Below are 16,911 nucleotides of genomic sequence, written 5' to 3'. Positions count from 1 at the left end.
GCTAAATGCCCCTTTGAAATACCTCTAATGTGGATAAAATACTAGAGTACTGCACTAATGGATTAATGAAATAAAGTATCTAAAAATATGAATTACTGTAAAGTCCTAGCCAAACTTAAAATTATTACTATTAAAATGTTTTCTATTATATTAATATTTTCAATATATAAAAGAATAGCTAATAGTTCTTGTATGTTTATTCCATGTCAAGTCCTATGCCTTCACATCAATTATGTCTCTCAGCAATCCTATCAGGTGAGTAGTATTGTTATTCCCATTTTACAGAGGAAATTGATTAAAGAAAAAGGGAGTTAGACAGAAATCATGCATTCAGGAAGATAGAACCAAGATTCAAATGTAGGTCTGTCTACTGCCAATCATTCATACTCATCATGTTAATCTATGGATGTTAACAAAACAGTCAGAGAGACAGTCACTATCAGAAAGAAAAGGCTAGACCTGAAGACGGACAGACAGATGGAGAGAACAAACATGGACCCTAGCTCTGAAGTTACTGCGTTGGATTCACTAGCTAAGGTAAACTGCTCTGGCTACAGTTTGCTTTTCATAGCTTTTAAGGAGAACTTCTGGAATTCTCTGTTTCATAATCTTTGAAATGAAAATTATTTCTTGAGTATTTGCTTGTTATTTATGACACTGCACTTTTTTTTAATTCCTTGCCAAACTGTCAGGGATACCTTCTGTAGCTGGGGCCAAGCGGGAGGATTATTGTACTGATTAAATTGCTAAGGACAGAACAAAATTACCTCATTAGAATCAAACCAAAACTGGGGTGCCTGGGTGGCTCTGTCGGTTGAGCGTCCGACTTCGGCTCAGGTCATGATCTCATGGCTCATGAGTTCCAGCCCCGTGTGGGGCTCTGTGCTGACAGCTCAGCGTATAGAGCCTACTTTGGATTCTGTGTCTCCCTCTCTCTCTGCCCTTCCCCTGCTCGCACTGTCTCTCTCTCTCAAAACTGATAAATAAACATTAAAACAATTTTTTTTAAAAAAATAATTAAACCAAAACCTAGCCATGATGGAACATTTCTTACTTCCATAAAAAGTAAGATCCCGGGGATGTGGAAGGGTAGATACACTATAAAAGTAATCTGGGGCGCCTGGGTTTCTCAGTCGGTTAAGCCTCCGACTTTGGCTCAGGTCAAGATCTCATGGTTAGCGGGTTCGAGCCCTGTGTTGGGCTCTGTGCTGACAGCTGAGAGCTTGGAGCCTGCTTTGGATTCTGTGTCTCCCTTTCTCTCTGCCCCTCCCCCGCTCATGCTCTGTCTCTCTGCCTCTCAAAAATGAGTAAACATTTAAAATATTTTTAAAAACAAATAAAAGCAACCTGGTGCAGGGAAAACTGGAGAGTAACAAGAAAACAGCAAGTGATGAATGGGGGTGGAGAGCAAGGGAAATGGACTGGTAAATAAATGACATTGGAAATGTGGCTATCTGTTTGGATCATTACATCACAGGGTTATTTTATTATTATTTTTTTAAGTTTTCTTTTAAATTTACTTATTTGGGTGGGGGGAGGGACAGAGAGCAGGAGAGAGAGAGAATTCCAAATAGGCTCCGAGCTGTCAGTGCAGAGCCTGATGCAGGGCTCGATCCCAGGAACCATGAGATCATGACCCAAGTTGAAATCAAGAGTCAGATGCTCAACTGATGAAGCCACCCAGGCACCCCAATACAGGGTGATTTTAAATGTCACTCTGTACATAATTAGATCTGTCTTGTCACTATTATACTTATTGATTTATTTACCTATTTCTGTATCAGTATCACACTGTAAGGTTATATTGTATTTTGGTATCTTACAGGGTAAGTTCTTCCTCATTGCTGTTTTTCAAAAATTTACTGGTTCCAAAGCAATTTTGAGAACAAAGCTGCAGACATCATGCTGAGATCCTGGATCTCAAACTATATTACAAATCTGTAGTAATAAAACTGTATGGTATTGGCATAAAAACAGACATATTGATCAATGGAACAGAATGGAGAGCTCAGAAATAAACCTGTGTTAGATATAATACACACACACACACACACACATATATATATATATATATATATATATATATAATATATATTGTACTTTTAAACTGTGTGAAACCCACTAATTACTATCCTCCCAAATTTAAAATGAGGAGAGTAAGTTTGACCAGAGTGAGTAAATTTCACAAGAATCCACTTCTGGCAGAGGAAACCTGTCTAGGGTCTGGACTCCAGCACAGGGGCCCTACTTGCCTTTGGGTTTATTTGATATTTATTTGACATTTGTTTAGTACCTACTATGTGCCAGGCACTGTTAAGGTGATGAATATAGCAATAAACAAAATAGACACAAATTTCTGTCCTCATAGAATTATATACTGTTGTGTTGGCAAGACCCTGGGTTTATTTCATCAGTATGTTAAGATATTTAGTAATAAATACCCATCCTAACATTCTGTTCAGAGATATGATTAATTCTGAGCAGTATCCTGGTTATCCTTTCCTTGGGGACCTGACTGCATCCCTTTTCAGAAGCTGGAAGGGTTCTGAGCCCAGACTTCCTGTTACTATGCTTCTTTTGACAAGAAGAGCTAGAATTATGCATTTATGACTTAGGCTTTATTTCCATGATGATTCCCAAACGATGACAGCCAATTGTGCATTTCTGATGGGAGTACCTCTGCTCCAGTTCTGCTCCAAGGGCTCGAGCAGCACCAGACCAGGACCAGGCAAGTAGCTGGAGGTTGGAGGTTTCTGAAACACTGGATCCAAACTCTACCTACCTGTGGGAATTCAAAGAATCCTTTCATTTAGTTATCTCCACAACCCCCTACACTTCCTGTAACTTCTGTCCCACGTTACTTTTATGCTCCTAGAAGTAGATCTAATGTGCTACTAGAAGTATGGTAAAATTTCTACGAAAATGAGTTTTTTACTTTTAAAATATTTTAACAAGCAGTGAGTATAACATGCTACCATAACTGATGAAGCTCATGGACATAATGAAGCAGATGAAAGTTTCTTGGCACACAAAGAAATATGAGTATCTAGGCTATAAAGCATGGAGTTCTAGGCATGCCCAGGTCTCAAAGATGGAAATCTTGGAGCAGACTGCCACCTGCAGGATAACTTCCCAACTAACTCTAGAAGAAAAAGCTGGCTTTGTATCAATGTCAAAGACCAATCCCAGTAAAAACAGATTTCGTGATAATCAACGGTGGAAGCTATGTTCCTTGCAGTACTTTTCTTATAATTAAGTATTAAATTTAATAATTTAGTACATAAACCATTAGTTTTATTTAAATAAAACTGCCCCTTTCTTTGATTCTTTTTTTTTAAAAATTACTTCGATTCAATTCTCTTTACATCAATTCTTTCCCTTGCTTTTAACTGGTCAAAAACAACCACCTTCATTTTGCTGAGAGATGAGGACACTAAAACATTACAACCAGTCTATAAAAATATGGTAACTTTGGAAACCCTGCTACTTCCTAGTGGGTCCCTTTTATCTTTTATGGATTAATGACTATATATATGTATATATATATACATATATATGACAATATTTCTAAAGAATCTCAAGTAGAAGGAGCAACATAATAATCTGTTTACAAATGGGGAGTGGGGAGGGGGGAGGCAGGAAGAGAGAGTATGTAACAATACTGGTGTTTTTTTCCCTAACGTCTTACTGGCTATTCCTTTCACTAAGTTACAGGGAAGTTTCTCTGGCTTTAAAAGAGAAATAAGTTAGGGAATGACGTGGTGACACAGAACTTAATAGTATACATAAGGGGCGCCTGGGTGGCTTGGTCGGTTAAGCGTCTGACTTCGGCTCAGGTCATGATCTCACCGTCCGTGAGTTCGAGCCCGGCGTCGGGCTCTGTGCTGACAGCTCAGAGCCTGGAGCTGTTTCAGATTCTGTGTCTCCCTCTCTCTCTGCTCCTACCCTGTTCATGCTCTGTCTCTCTCTGTCTCAAAAATAAATAAAGGTTAAAAAAATTAAAAAAAAATGTTGATTTAAATAGTATACATAAATAACACACATTAGTATCAAAAATAAACAAAAGAGAAAGGACAGCAGGACTGAAACTGATACAAGCAAATCAAACTTTTTTTTTTTTTTTTTTTTTAAGATTTTTAAACAATGTTTTAAAGTAATCTCTACACCCCAGGTGGGCCTCGAGTTCAAGAGTTGCAGGCTTCATCTACCCAGCCAAGCCAGGTGCCCTGAAAGAATACACTTTCATTATTTTCCTCTCAGAAAACAGGAAAGGGCGATTTTAGGACCTTCCTTTATCCTGGTGCAGTCAGTTCCATTTTTACCGGCTTCCTTCAGCGGCCCTGACCTGTGAAAGGACGTCAAGGTCTTCGATTTCCTTACCACTTTGATTCTCTACTCAGCCTGCAACTTTGAAATCACGTGGAAAGCTTGAACCAACGCCGGTCATTAGAATTAAATCAGAAAGTCTGGGGGGAGGTCAGGCCTGGTACGGTTTTAAAGCTTCTCTCCCGACTTCCGAACTTGCAGGGTTGAGAACAGACGTGGGTCTCAGCTTAGGCCGGGGGCCTCGGGCCCCTCCCGAGGCCCCTCCCCCCGGAAGCAGCCAAAGGCGGTCGCAAGCCTCCCGTCCCGTAGGGAGGCGCTCGCTATGACACACTCAGGGCGGAGACGCGGCGTGCGCCCTCCCGACCGCTAGGGGGCGAACGGCGTGCTTTGGCGCCCATTTTTCGGCAATGGGCCGGATCGACCCCACGCATGCGCATGCTCGAGGCGTCCAGGAGGGCGCCGGTGCAGGTGACTTCCCACGTGTGGTGTGAACCCAGAGCGCATCATGTTGTGAGGAGATGGGGGCTGCTGTGTCTCGCGCAATCAGGAATTTCAACCTAGAGAACCGGGCGGAACGGGAAATCAGCAAAATGAAGCCCTCTCCCGCTCCCAGGCACCCCTCCACTAAGAGCCTGCTGCGAGAGCAGATGAGCCGTAAGTGGTGCAAGGGGGCGTTTGGACTCCGCGCGCGGGGTCCCGGGGCGGGCTTGGGGGTTCCACGCCCGTGGATCTTGGTCCAGTGGCGGGGGTGACCGGGATTGGCCGCAGTGACTTGTCAGCCGAGCGCGGTAAGGTGAATCCCCCAGGCCGGTGACATTGAGACTGTCCCATTGCGCCCTCGGTGGAGTGGCGGCTCCGCCCATTTCGAAGTTGCGGAGGTGGCGGCCGCTACCCCGGCCGTACTGGCCCTCGGAGGCTTTTATCTTTAATGCTTGAGGTCCGGAATCCGAGTCAGAAGTTCCTCGGAAGTGCTCTCTAGGAGTCTTCACAGAACGGTGGACGCCGGGCCTGACCTAGCATTTTGATTTACATGTACAATATTTCTTATATTGTCCGAGTGATTGTTCATTAAGCAAAAAATTAAAAGTGGCTGCCTTGTGTTAAATGCTAGGATCTTAGAGGGAATTTTCTTTGGGTTTAATATCGTGACATTCTTTTTCTTAGACCATCCAGAAATTAAGGGAGAAGTTGCTAGAAAAGATGACAAACTGCTGTCCTTCCTAAGAGATGTGTATGTTGATTCCAAAGATCCTGTGTCTTCTGTGCAGGTAATGTGTGTTTTAATTCAGCAGATAAGTAATTGAACCTTTTTGTGTTCCAGGGAAACGAACAAGAGAAGTGTGGTAGGTAGTGAAAGAGAGTGAGCGCTCTGCCTGTTTAAAACTGTCAATGTAGTTGGGACCAATGTACAGGGCATTGGCAAAACTTAAGCTCAGTGGCGATATTATTGTAGGATTTTGTAAGGTACTTCCAGTGATTGTCATTTGAAGAGGAGAGCTTTAATACTATTTTCTCATCTTTAAGTGGGTTGAGTTTTGTCCCAATCTCAGGGATTCCTTTAGTGTTGTGTTGTTGGTGTTTTGTTTTTTAAAGATATATTCAGATAGGAAATGTAAAAATTGGGAGTTTATGGAATACATTGGAAATGGGAACCTATATGTAAGATCTATATATAAATACAGTGCACAAGTGCTTTGTATATATATGAACAAAACAGACTTAGTCCTTGGCCCTCAGTGCTTATAATATTGTGAGGGACACAGACATTAAACAGATGAGCAACCGTGAGTACATAATTACTGATACGACTGTGACAGAGAAGTATAGGCACTGTGAGTCTACAGAGGGACCTGTTTGTGATTGGACAACCAAGGGTGGTTTCTGAGAAAGGGACATTTAAGCTCAGGCCTGAGGGATGAACCTGAGTTAACTAGATGAGTTTGTTGGGGCAGGAAGGATCTAAGTAGGGGGAAGAGTGGGATTAAAGGAGAGAAAGTGCCAATGACAACTCCCAGCTATTTTTCCATTCGAAAATTCTCTGGTCCTCTCTGTTTAGATTGGTAATACTGTTTGCACAGATACACTTATTAATGTAATTTTCATTAGATAAGCAAAATAAAACTGATGTAAAATAAGGTTTGTGAATTGTTGCATGTAATAGCAATTATAGGGCTCATTTATCACCAGATGTTCCCGTAAAAAAGATGGAAGTGTTGATGTTCATTTTTTGTGTGTTAAATACTTCCAACAATAACAGGTGTTGAATAATACTTCTGACTGCTGTTTCTCTCATGCTATACTAAATCATGCATTAAAAAACTGGCCCTTGGGGAGTGAAAAAAATTTAAGTTTTTATGAATACAGTTACATAGATACAATACATAAGGAGATATATGGTCGTATTAAAATTTGGGGGAAAAGCCTAAAAAGACTCGAATGACAATGAAAAACAGGTTGAAGTACCTATTTATGTTTTGCCCCTTTTTCTCTTTTGGGTAATTCATAGTTTTCTTAACGATTTGTGATGTTTGTAGACATTAGTGATACTGTGTATATATCAATTTTGTTTATTTAAAAAAAGTTTTTTTTAATGTTTATTTATTTTAAAGAAGAGAGATAGTGCAAGCAGGGAAGGGGCAGAGAGAGAGGGAGACGCAGAATCTGAAGCAGGCTCCAGGCTGTGAGCCGTCAGCACAGAGCCTGATGTGGGGCTCGAACTCAAGAACTGTGGGATCATGACCTGAGCTGAAGTCAGATGCTTAACCAACTGAGCCACCCCAGCGCCCGGTGACTTTTTTGTGTTTATTTTTGAGAGAGACAGCACATGCCAGTGCACGCACCTGCACAAGCCAGGGAGGGACAGAGAATCCAAAGCGGACTCTGTGTTGACAGCAGTTAGCATGTTGTGGGGTTTGAACTCATGAACCGTGAGACTGTGACTTGAGCTGAAGTTGGATGCTGAACCAACTGAGCCACCCAGGAGCCCCTTTTGTCTGGCTTTTTAACTTAATATTGCTATTCAAAATTCTGTCAAATATGTTAGTCTTTTTGTTTTTCGTGGTATTGGAAGTCTGGATTCACTCCAACATAAAAGCAGTTTATCCTGCTGTTATGACTGTATATTTTCTGTTAAAATCTTTATTTTACATAAAGATTACAGTGGTGTGTGGAGATCTTTTCAACTGGATGGCCAGTTGTCTAAATATAATTTATTGAATAACCAGGTCTTTTCTCCACTCACTTAAAATACTAATATATGCAAGTCTGTTTATGGATTCATCAGTTCTACCTGCTTTTCTATTTTGATACTAGGATCATACTATATTAATTAATGGAAGTTTGTAATGTGTCTTGATATCTGTTACAACCTTCTATCCCACACTACTCCCCAAAAGTTTCATGACTCTTGTCACACTTTTTTCCAGATGAACTTGAGAATCAAATGGTCAGGTTCTTTAGTAAGTCTGATTTGGATTTTTAGTGTAATTTAATTGGAATGTACAGGTTAATTTGAGAATTAACATCTTTGTATTACTCAGCTTTGGGGGGATAGAGGGAAGGTTGCTACCATAGGATCTTTTTTCACCCTAAGGTTTTTAACTATTGCCAATTTGCAGAAAGTGAGTGATTTTTGTATTACAGCTAGCCACATTGCAAGGTTATTTCTATTAGTTTTTTGGTTTGTTGTATTATTTTTCTGAAGATTCTCTCATATCAGCATAGAATTAGTTTCCTCATAACGTATACTACTACATTTATTGTGTTTGTAGCATTAACATAGCAGTGAAAATTGGTATTCTATTCTGCTGTTTCCTTAAATAGGGTGTCTTTAATGTTTCAGCCTTAATTATAATAAAGTGGTATGGTTTCTGATTAAAAATACTTTTTTCACATTTGGGACTTTTTTATTGTTAATTTGCTCAGAGTTTTTTGTTTGCTTTGTTTTTTCTTTTAATCAAGAGAGGATGTTGAATTTTCAGATACTGTTTCAGTGTCATAATATTTTAGTATTTAATATTAAACAGAAGGGAAATTGAATAAACATGTATATCGAATGGAAGAAGGATTACCTGGGAAAGTTAAGAGAAAGTTAAGAAAGATAAGAGAAGCTTTGAATTTTGGAAAGTGAAGAAGTTTGAGTGAATATTTCAGTCCAGAGTTACAATATAGAGGTAGAAGAGTATTATGCCTTCCGGAACCAGTTAGACTTCATTACAGTCAGGGGAAAGTGTGAGCAATAAATTTGGGAGAATTGAGATAGGATGGAGGTAATAGACACCCAATCATGAAGATCCTTATTTGTCTTGCTAAGAAATTTGGGTTTTATCTTGAGGACAGTGGAATGTCATTGAAGAGTTTTTTATCTGATTGGCTTCATAATGGGCTGGAAGGGAATAAAGTGCATTTTATCTAATCAAAGGAGACCAGTCGGAGGCTTTCATAGTAGTGCCCACAGGAGACTTTGGCTTGAACTAGGGTGATGTAGTGACCAGGAGAGAAGTGAATGTGTTCAAGAGGGACTTAGAAGTCATTATCAATAGGATCATTGATTGGATGTAATGCATGAGGGAGAGGGAGATGTCAGGTATAATATGACGTAACAAAAGCTTTAAGTTTTGGAATGAGATACAGAGGGAAGTGATATTGGTCACTGAGATAGAAAATATGGGATAGAATTGGATTTTCAGAGGAAAGGGGTAATTTCAGTTTTAGACATGTTGATTTTGAGGTGCTTGTAGATAATCCAAGTAAAGATGCCCTTTACACATTTGCGAATTTGGATCTGTAAGTAAGGAGAAAGGTCTAGGTTTGAGATCAGCTTGGAAAGTTATTAACACATAAGTAATAATGGAAGTGTAGGGTGTGTGGGGGATTACTGTAGTAGAATGTGAAGACTGAAAAGGGGGCTTGGGCCAGAACTGGGAGCACACTAACCTTCAGGGGGCAGCTGAAGAGAAAAAGTCCACAAGAACAAAGGACCCACTAGAGAGACAGATGGAAAACTAGGAAAAGGAGTGGCATGGAAACCAAGGGGAAGGTTATTATGGTCAATGGCATCAGATCTATAGTGAGTATACTTGAAGCCTGAAAAGTGTCTTCTGCATTAAGATCTAATCTAATCCTGGATCAGAGATCACGAATACCATCTTTAAAGCTTAACTAGAGAAAAGGAAACTGGCCATAAACAAAGTGTTGTTCTGGGTTTGGTGGGCATTTTTAAAAGATAGTGACTATGGCATTTTTATATTTTGACCAAACAGCAGCAGTAGGCAGGGTACAATTGAAAGAAAAAGGAGAAGGGAATGATTGGCAAGGCCAAGTAATGAATGAAATACAGGGCACAGCACAAGGATTATACTTGGATGGGACAGACAGATGGAAAGATGGGTGTACATAGGTTGGGTTTTTTTATTATGTTTGTGTATCAGTTTATTTTCTCTCAAGAGGCAAAATCCCTAGCATATTTGAATTCATTTAAGGTGTTTGGAGGTATTGAATATGAAATAAAAAACTAGGAAACAGAATGGAGATTATCAAGTAAGTTATTAGGGCAGCATCAGAATTCTGCCCTCCTAAAAACAGGTTTAATCTAACCAATTCATTTTTGTTATTTTAATATGCATGAAATAATGTGATGAGTGGATGGTAGGCAATTGATTGTTATTTTGTAGAACTACCTAGATTTCTTAATGATGATTGAGCTGTAGTTATAAAATAGTGATTTGCAAAAGTGCCGTTGAATGTGTGGGTCATTGTAATGAGAAAGCGTAGTTTGGAGAAGCGTATGTAGCATTTATTTGAAGAATAGTGGAGATTTGAGAAGCATGAAAGTAGATGTCACATCTTTTCTCTCATCTTTAAAGCCCTTTGTTTTTGTTTTTTGATACTAGGTAACAGATGCTGGAAAACGTCAAGAGCCAAAGGAGTTCAGATTGGTAAAAGGCCAAGACTTTAACATGATGAGTATTAAGAACATTCCCAAAGGCAAAATTTCCATTGTAGAGGCATTGACACTTCTCAATAATCACAAACTTTATCCAGAAACGTGGACTGCTGAGAAAATAGCAGAAGAATACTGTCTAGAACAGAAAGATGTAAAATCCCTTCTCAAATATTTTGTTACTTTTGAAGTCAAAATCATCCCTCCTGAAGACAAGAAAGCAATACCACCAAAATGAAGAAAATGTTGAAATTACTTTTCCTATATGTATTCCCCAAACCCATGCCCTGTTTAGTTTCTCATTTAGTTTCAAATTGCTGAGTGTTTAAAGCTCCCTCCTTGGGAGAGCATACTATTTATTGAGCTCTGCTGAATTTTCAGGATTGCTGGTAGAATGAATTTTGTTTTCTTGTAAAGTTTAATCCGGTTTAGGCATATGTTCGTGTGTAATATCAGCAGGACTAATCACATGTATACATTTATTATAAATAAAAAAGTTAATGTGTAATTTAAGCACATCATATCATCAGCTTTTAAACTGATCATATGATCTCTTGGGAAATGTCCTGTATCTCCCTCATTTAACATTCAGGGTTTTGCCATCCAATTTAGGTGATTAATTTATTCTTCCTATGGAATTGTGAAAGTAAGAGTTTTCCTACCTTTTGTGACTATATTGTTAGGGTAAGGGAGACTTGACAGTGAGGTAGGATAACAGTATTTCCCAAATGAAAGCAGACAGGAAAGTGGACACAAAATCAATAGAAAGTACATTTTTATTATTATAGGGAATAACAGTGAGGACTTCTCTTGTTTTGAACTGGTTTTATGTATGGAATAACTTCTTAAAATTATAAAAAGGAATTGATATTTATGAAATTTTAGCAGTCTCTGTTTTGACAAACGGGTAATCCAGAAGCTTTCAGAGAAGCAGGCAGTCGTGAGAGCTGTCTGGAAAAGTAACTTCTCTGGATTTAATAGAGAAATAACAAGAAAATTGTGAAGAATGGTTAAATCAAAGAATCATGGTAAATGAAATTTGGTGATGAATTATATGTATGTTTTCTCATTTAAATGCTGGTTGAAGGAAGAGAGAAAAAATTGCAAGAAGCGTGAAATGTGATTATTGGAAGGGACCTGGGAAATTGCTGCTCGTCAATTGAACTAACTTATGAGTACAGTGTGTATTGGCACTAAGGTCTTGAGTGAGGTTATGTAAGTTTAGCTCTGTCATATTACCACCCGTGGGATCTTGGGTAGATTGTGTAGCCTCTTGGAGACTGAATTTTCTCTAAAAAATGAACAAAATGCTGCCTTATTTAACTAATGATTACCGTGAACATAAATAACAATAAAGGACTGGACAAATAGGACTTGTTTTTTGCAATTAAGAACAGAGAGCTGGGGAGGTTTCATGACCTATTTAGGCTTATTCTCTAGTTTATGACATAGCCATGTCCAAAATCTAGGTTTTCAGATTCCTAGTGTTATGTTTTTTCTGGTGGGCCAAAAAGAAGTATATTTCAAAAGAGCAGGAAGTGTAAGTTACAGGAATATTGGAAATGTGGTAAGAAAAGTTCCAGGTTATCTGTGTCCTTCTGAAGGAATACAGACATGCACTACTTCCCAGGGATTCCCTTGGGAATGGTATGGAAGATGCTAAGGAATTCAGCATGATGACGGAAGGAAGCATTTGCAATGCTGAAAAGAGAAAAATGGGCTGAGATGGGAAAGTTTAAGCTTGTTTTCAACTGCAGGTTCATTACGTGAATAAACTGTACCTTGTTTATATTTGGTTCAAAAGTGTTCTTTTAAGAAAACAACGTATAAAATTGCATTTCAAAGTCAATCAGTCCACAAAACTGTTTTCCTTTATCAAATAAAGGTCAATACTTGAATTACAAATACTGCTGTTTCTGAGCCATTTTCCCTATTCAGATCTACTACACACTGTGGTTAGACGTATGTAAATCTGGCTGTTATATGGTGTCACAAGATAAAATAAAGTACTTCCATATCTTTCATTGGCCTTGTACTGCTTTTTATTATATGTAGGAGAGCATTTGAGTAGTAGTGGTGTCACAGAAAGCATGGAGTTTAGATTTAGAAAACCTGGGTGTAGATCTCAGCATCACCACTAGCCAATAATATCTTAAAAGCAGTGACTGTGCTAGGCACTGATCTCGGTGCTTTACATTTACTAACTTGCTTGATATTTACCATAGGCAGGAAGAGAAGTACTGTTTATCATATTTTACAGAGGAAATTGAAGCACAGAGATCTAAAATAACTTTTCAAAGATGAGTAAGTGTTGGAACCTGGATATAAACCTTAGTAGTAGATTGTTTTCAAAATCTTGTGCTCCTAAATGTTTTACTGTGTTGCCTCTTTGGGATTATAAGAATTAAGTGATGGCATTCAAGGTGCAGGACTACTCCGTGCCCACCATATATGAGAAACATGTCTGGACCCTCTCTGCTATGATAGACTGGTTTAGTAAGTCTGAAAGATGCCTTTGTTGATGGCTTCTAGATTGGGGGAGGGGGGGTGTTTTAAAAAATATTTAATGACTAGTATGGCAGCATTAAAAAAATATTTAATGTCCAGTGTGTGCTGACCATCTGTGGAGATAAAATAGTTGCAGTGTCTGGGTCTAAAGTTTATTGTGAAAAAAAAAAAAAAAAATGAAGGAACAGGAGATAGAGGGTGGCTTTGAAGGAGAGAAGCTTTCCAGGTATGAAAAAGGGAGGAGGGAAAGAATTCCTGGGGACGAAAAGACTTGGGGTTAGTCAGGAGAGGAGGCTGGAAGTTTAATCATAGGGTGGGGAGGAGAACAGGTCCAGAGAGCCCATAAAACAAAAGCTGCCAAAGTAGGTACATTTGGTAAAGCTCTATGATAAACAGGGTTACCATATAATTTATTGCCCAAACTGGGACACTTGAGAGTGAAAAGGGCACCAATTACATTAGAACAATACGGACAATAGCATAAACTAGAATATCTTAGGTAAACTAGGATGTATAGTCATCCTAACCACAAAAGGCATTAATGGAGGTCTTGAAGGCCATCTCACCAATGACCCCTATCTGTGCCAGAGGGCTCTGATTGGCCCCAACTAATGCTTGTACATGGACATTCCCTCCATATCTACTCCAAGCCCTTAAAACACCCATAATCCCAAAAAGAGGAGGGTAGAGCCCTGGACAATTAGTGATTAGGAAGCTTCTGTACCCATAACTGGGTACCCATCACTGAACGTATAGAACTGAAGCAGTTCGAAGCACCCTGAATTGGGGCAGACCGATCCATTAAATACTTAGAAGGAATATCTATCCATTTGTTTATCTGAATATTCCATATCTTCTGCTTTAGGAAGAAATAGGCCTGAATTACTCGTTAGGGGAAATGATGAAATATCAGAAGCACTTAGATCTAAATCCCTATATAAAAACCAAAGCAGAGCATTTGGGTCACTAATTCCATGGTCTTTCTTTGCCATTGTCTGTGCTCCAACAGAACTATGTCTCAGGAATACCTGTGAGGAGAATGGTAGAAGAGGAGCTCACCAGTTAAAAGAACAGTATCCTGAACAGACACGATGCTCTAATTTTTTAGTGTGTTGATGTGAAGTATATAGTTGGTAATACCAAAATTGCTTCCTCCTTGCTTCCTGTGGGGGAAAAAAAGCAACAGGTAGGTCATTAGAAAGATGAATAATTTTGGAACAAGAATTTAGTCAAAATGGGATAAGCCAGTACTTGGGGGTTGAGTAGGAATGCCTGAAATGAAAGGAAATAGTAGTGTACAGACTTGAGCAGGAAGATTTCTTGGTTGCATGAGAGAATATACCTTTGGAAGAGTTCATCTACTTTTGAAAGAGGAAAACCACAATGCCACCTGACTAGGGATATACTCTGAGTATGACTCCAAAGCAAGTAAACGAATAAAAAGACCTATGTGAAGTGAAAGATTGATTACTGACAGCCACAGCTGGAAACAGAGGGGGCCACTGAGGAAACAAATAAACAATAGTTTTATTTATTTCTAAAATAAGCCTCAGGCCCTTCTCTTATTTCAGAAAGGTAAATATTGATTAAATCTAATACATGTATGTTTGGTAGTAAAAATTCCATTTAGAGCCAAATTTTTCTTTAAATGTCTTATTGCATTTTGAGGTAAGCATAATACAAATCGTCCAATAATTGAGTTATGTAATGAGGATTATTACTTTAATTTTAGAATGATCTATAACTCCCTTTCATTTTTCAGTGATGATCACTACACAACAGTATATTTTTGTATGATATTTAAATTTTATTTATTTTTATTTTTTCAATATATGACATCATAATCTCACCTGTCTTTATATGGATTGATGAGCATATAAACAGATGCTGCTTTTTAATTACCCAAATAAAAAACAATACAAATGGGCTCCTACTTATTATATAGATTATTATTGGCATAGGAAAACCCTTGCATAGAATATTCAATTCTCATTAACTCTATTCATCGTTCCTTAGGCCGTCATCCATTCATTATTCAATCATTTCTGTATGCCAGTGCTGGTCCATAACTGACTCTATTAGTTCAGATAAGAAGCTTAAAAATGGAAAAACCACTTAAAGTTTGTCTTATAGAAAGAAAGAAGTGAGAGGAAGGGAAAGAGGGAAAGTGGAAGAAGTGCAAGAGAGGCAGAGAGAGAGGGGGGGGGGATGAGAGAATGGGAAACTATTTTTTGCTTTATAAGAATCCCAGAAATACATCATCAAAGCAAAATGAGTACCTTTTTCCTCGTAGGTTATTTTTTTGTTGCATCTTTTCCCTTTATTGCTGGCCCTGGTGCTTCTGGAGGAATAGCAAAAGGTAAGATAAAAGATTTTTTGAAGGACTAGATGTAAAAGATTATAAAGCCTCAAAACAGCATCCTTAATGAGACCTTTAAATATTTAGGTTGACACATTCTATTTTTTAAGAGACCCGCTTTTAGGTAGGTCAAATGTATGACCCAGTTCTGAATGTAGATATGAGATTAATAGTATGATTTTTTTTTTAATGTTCTCTGCTTGCTCAAGTCATTTATTAAGCCAAAAGAAGACATTTAAACTTTGCCTAAAGGTTGTTTTTTTTTTTCAGTGTACTGTTACTTATTTTGAAAGAGCTATAGAGAGCAACTGGGGAAGAGCAGAGAGAGAGGAAGACAGAGGACCAAGAAGGCTCCATGCTGTCAACACAGAACCCAACGTGGGGCTCAAACTTGAACCGTGAGATCAGGACCTGAGCCAAAATCAAGAGTTGGACACTTAACCCACTGAGCCACCCAGGTGTCCCTGCTTAATAGTTTTTTAAAAGTGGCTTTTCAAGTCATTTGAATCAGTCAGTAATTACATCAATAATATTGCTAATTATTCATTCACCACAAACACTTATCAATCTATCTACGGTGTGCCAGTTACTATTCTAGAAGCTGGGGGATGCAGCAGGGAAAATGAAGTTTTACACAGCTTACAGTTTCACAATGTTGGCTGCTATTTCAGTTATCTGTTGTTTTTGCTCCACAGCAAACCATCTCAAAATCTAGCAGCTTAAAACAACAGTTTGTTATTGTCTCTCATGGTTTTGTGGATTGTTGGAGCTTAGCTGGGTGTTTCTGCCCTGGGTTCTCATGTAGAGACATGGCCGGGGCTGGTGTCATCTGAAGCGTCCAAGATGGCCCACTCACATGGCATGACGCAGGTTGTTAGGTGAAAGTTCAGCTAAGACTGGATGGCAACATCCATAGGCAAGCGCTGCATGTGGGATGAGCTTGTTGTAGCTGCAACAAATGGCTGGGTTCCAAAAGCAAATGTTGCAGGACAAAGAAAGCGGATTGTCAGAACATGACTCCTTTATTCTGTTTGTCAGAGCAGTCACAGAGCCTGCCTTGATTCAAGGGTAGAGGACGCACATAGTCCACACCTCTCTATGGGAAAAGCGTCAAAGAATTTGTTTCCATCTTTGCCCTTTACGGTGCATCATATCATGAAACGCATGTTGCCAATTTGTCTCATTTTGATGGTGTTAACTTTGATAGCTAGGTTAAGGTGGCATCTTTCACATTTTCTCTGTAAAATGACTAATTTTCCTCTTTTAGTGAATAAGTTACTGATTAGGAAGGGGCATGAGGTATTAGAAGTGTTCTCTGTCTTGACCTGGGTAGACGTTGCATTAGTATATACATATGTGTATCTATATCAAGCTGGGCATTTCAAAATAAAGTATTTTACATACTTGAGTTGTTATGCTTAATACCGTAATAAAAAATTTTAAAAATCCAAGTTGCCATCTCACCTTCTTCCCTTGCCCAGCTGTACTTTGTTTGGTTGGTTTGGCAATGATTCCACTAGTGTCTCAATGACAAAGACTGCAAAACTCAGACACCTCTGGCTGTTCTCTAACTCACCCCCATCTTCAACTCTAGACCTGAGTCAAGACTCTCTGTAATTCGTTTTCCAACTGGCATCCAGACTGATTTTTCTTTAAAAATGCAAATATGAAACTGTTGCTCCCCTGCTTTAAATTCATCCCATCGGCCCTAGGATAAAATCCAAGTTTGTTAAATTATAAGGTGCTCCGTGTCTGCTTAATCTCTCCAAACTCATCT

The 16,911-nt window shown here is 38.8% G+C and overlaps 1 protein-coding gene and 1 long non-coding RNA gene across 2 annotated transcripts; one reads left to right on the top strand and one right to left on the bottom strand.

Annotated features, from left to right (window-relative positions):
• Positions 1 to 2,596: 2,596 nt before the first annotated feature.
• On the bottom strand, positions 2,597 to 4,600 carry LOC125938715 (uncharacterized). Its single transcript, XR_007462781.1, has 2 exons — positions 4,381 to 4,600; positions 2,597 to 2,782 (listed from the first exon to the last, which is right to left on the bottom strand). It is a non-coding gene; the product is annotated as an uncharacterized LOC125938715 (long non-coding RNA).
• A 165-nt stretch (positions 4,601 to 4,765) lies between these two features.
• NDUFAF4 (NADH:ubiquinone oxidoreductase complex assembly factor 4) lies at positions 4,766 to 12,291 on the top strand. Its single transcript, XM_049654020.1, has 3 exons — positions 4,766 to 4,980; positions 5,491 to 5,594; positions 10,218 to 12,291. Exons 1-3 carry the CDS (start codon positions 4,845 to 4,847, stop codon positions 10,503 to 10,505), a joined length of 528 nt encoding a protein of 175 aa, XP_049509977.1. The 5' UTR covers positions 4,766 to 4,844; the 3' UTR covers positions 10,506 to 12,291.
• Positions 12,292 to 16,911: the final 4,620 nt, after the last annotated feature.

Source organism: Panthera uncia (assembly GCF_023721935.1).
Source record: "Panthera uncia isolate 11264 chromosome B2 unlocalized genomic scaffold, Puncia_PCG_1.0 HiC_scaffold_24, whole genome shotgun sequence".
Lineage (NCBI taxonomy): Eukaryota > Metazoa > Chordata > Mammalia > Carnivora > Felidae > Panthera > Panthera uncia.
Note: the sequence above shows the minus strand (reverse complement) of the source record. Positions and strands in the feature narration are given on the sequence as shown.

Bases quoted from the DNA above. Each gene is read 5' to 3' on its own strand.
- NDUFAF4 (XM_049654020.1), top strand. From the start codon at position 4,845: ATGGGGGCTGCTGTGTCTCGCGCAATCAGGAATTTCAACCTAGAGAAC. The intron at 4,981-5,490 runs GTAAGTGGTGCA...TCTTTTTCTTAG, and splicing joins GCTGCGAGAGCAGATGAGCC to ACCATCCAGAAATTAAGGGA. The intron at 5,595-10,217 runs GTAATGTGTGTT...TTTTGATACTAG, and splicing joins ATCCTGTGTCTTCTGTGCAG to GTAACAGATGCTGGAAAACG.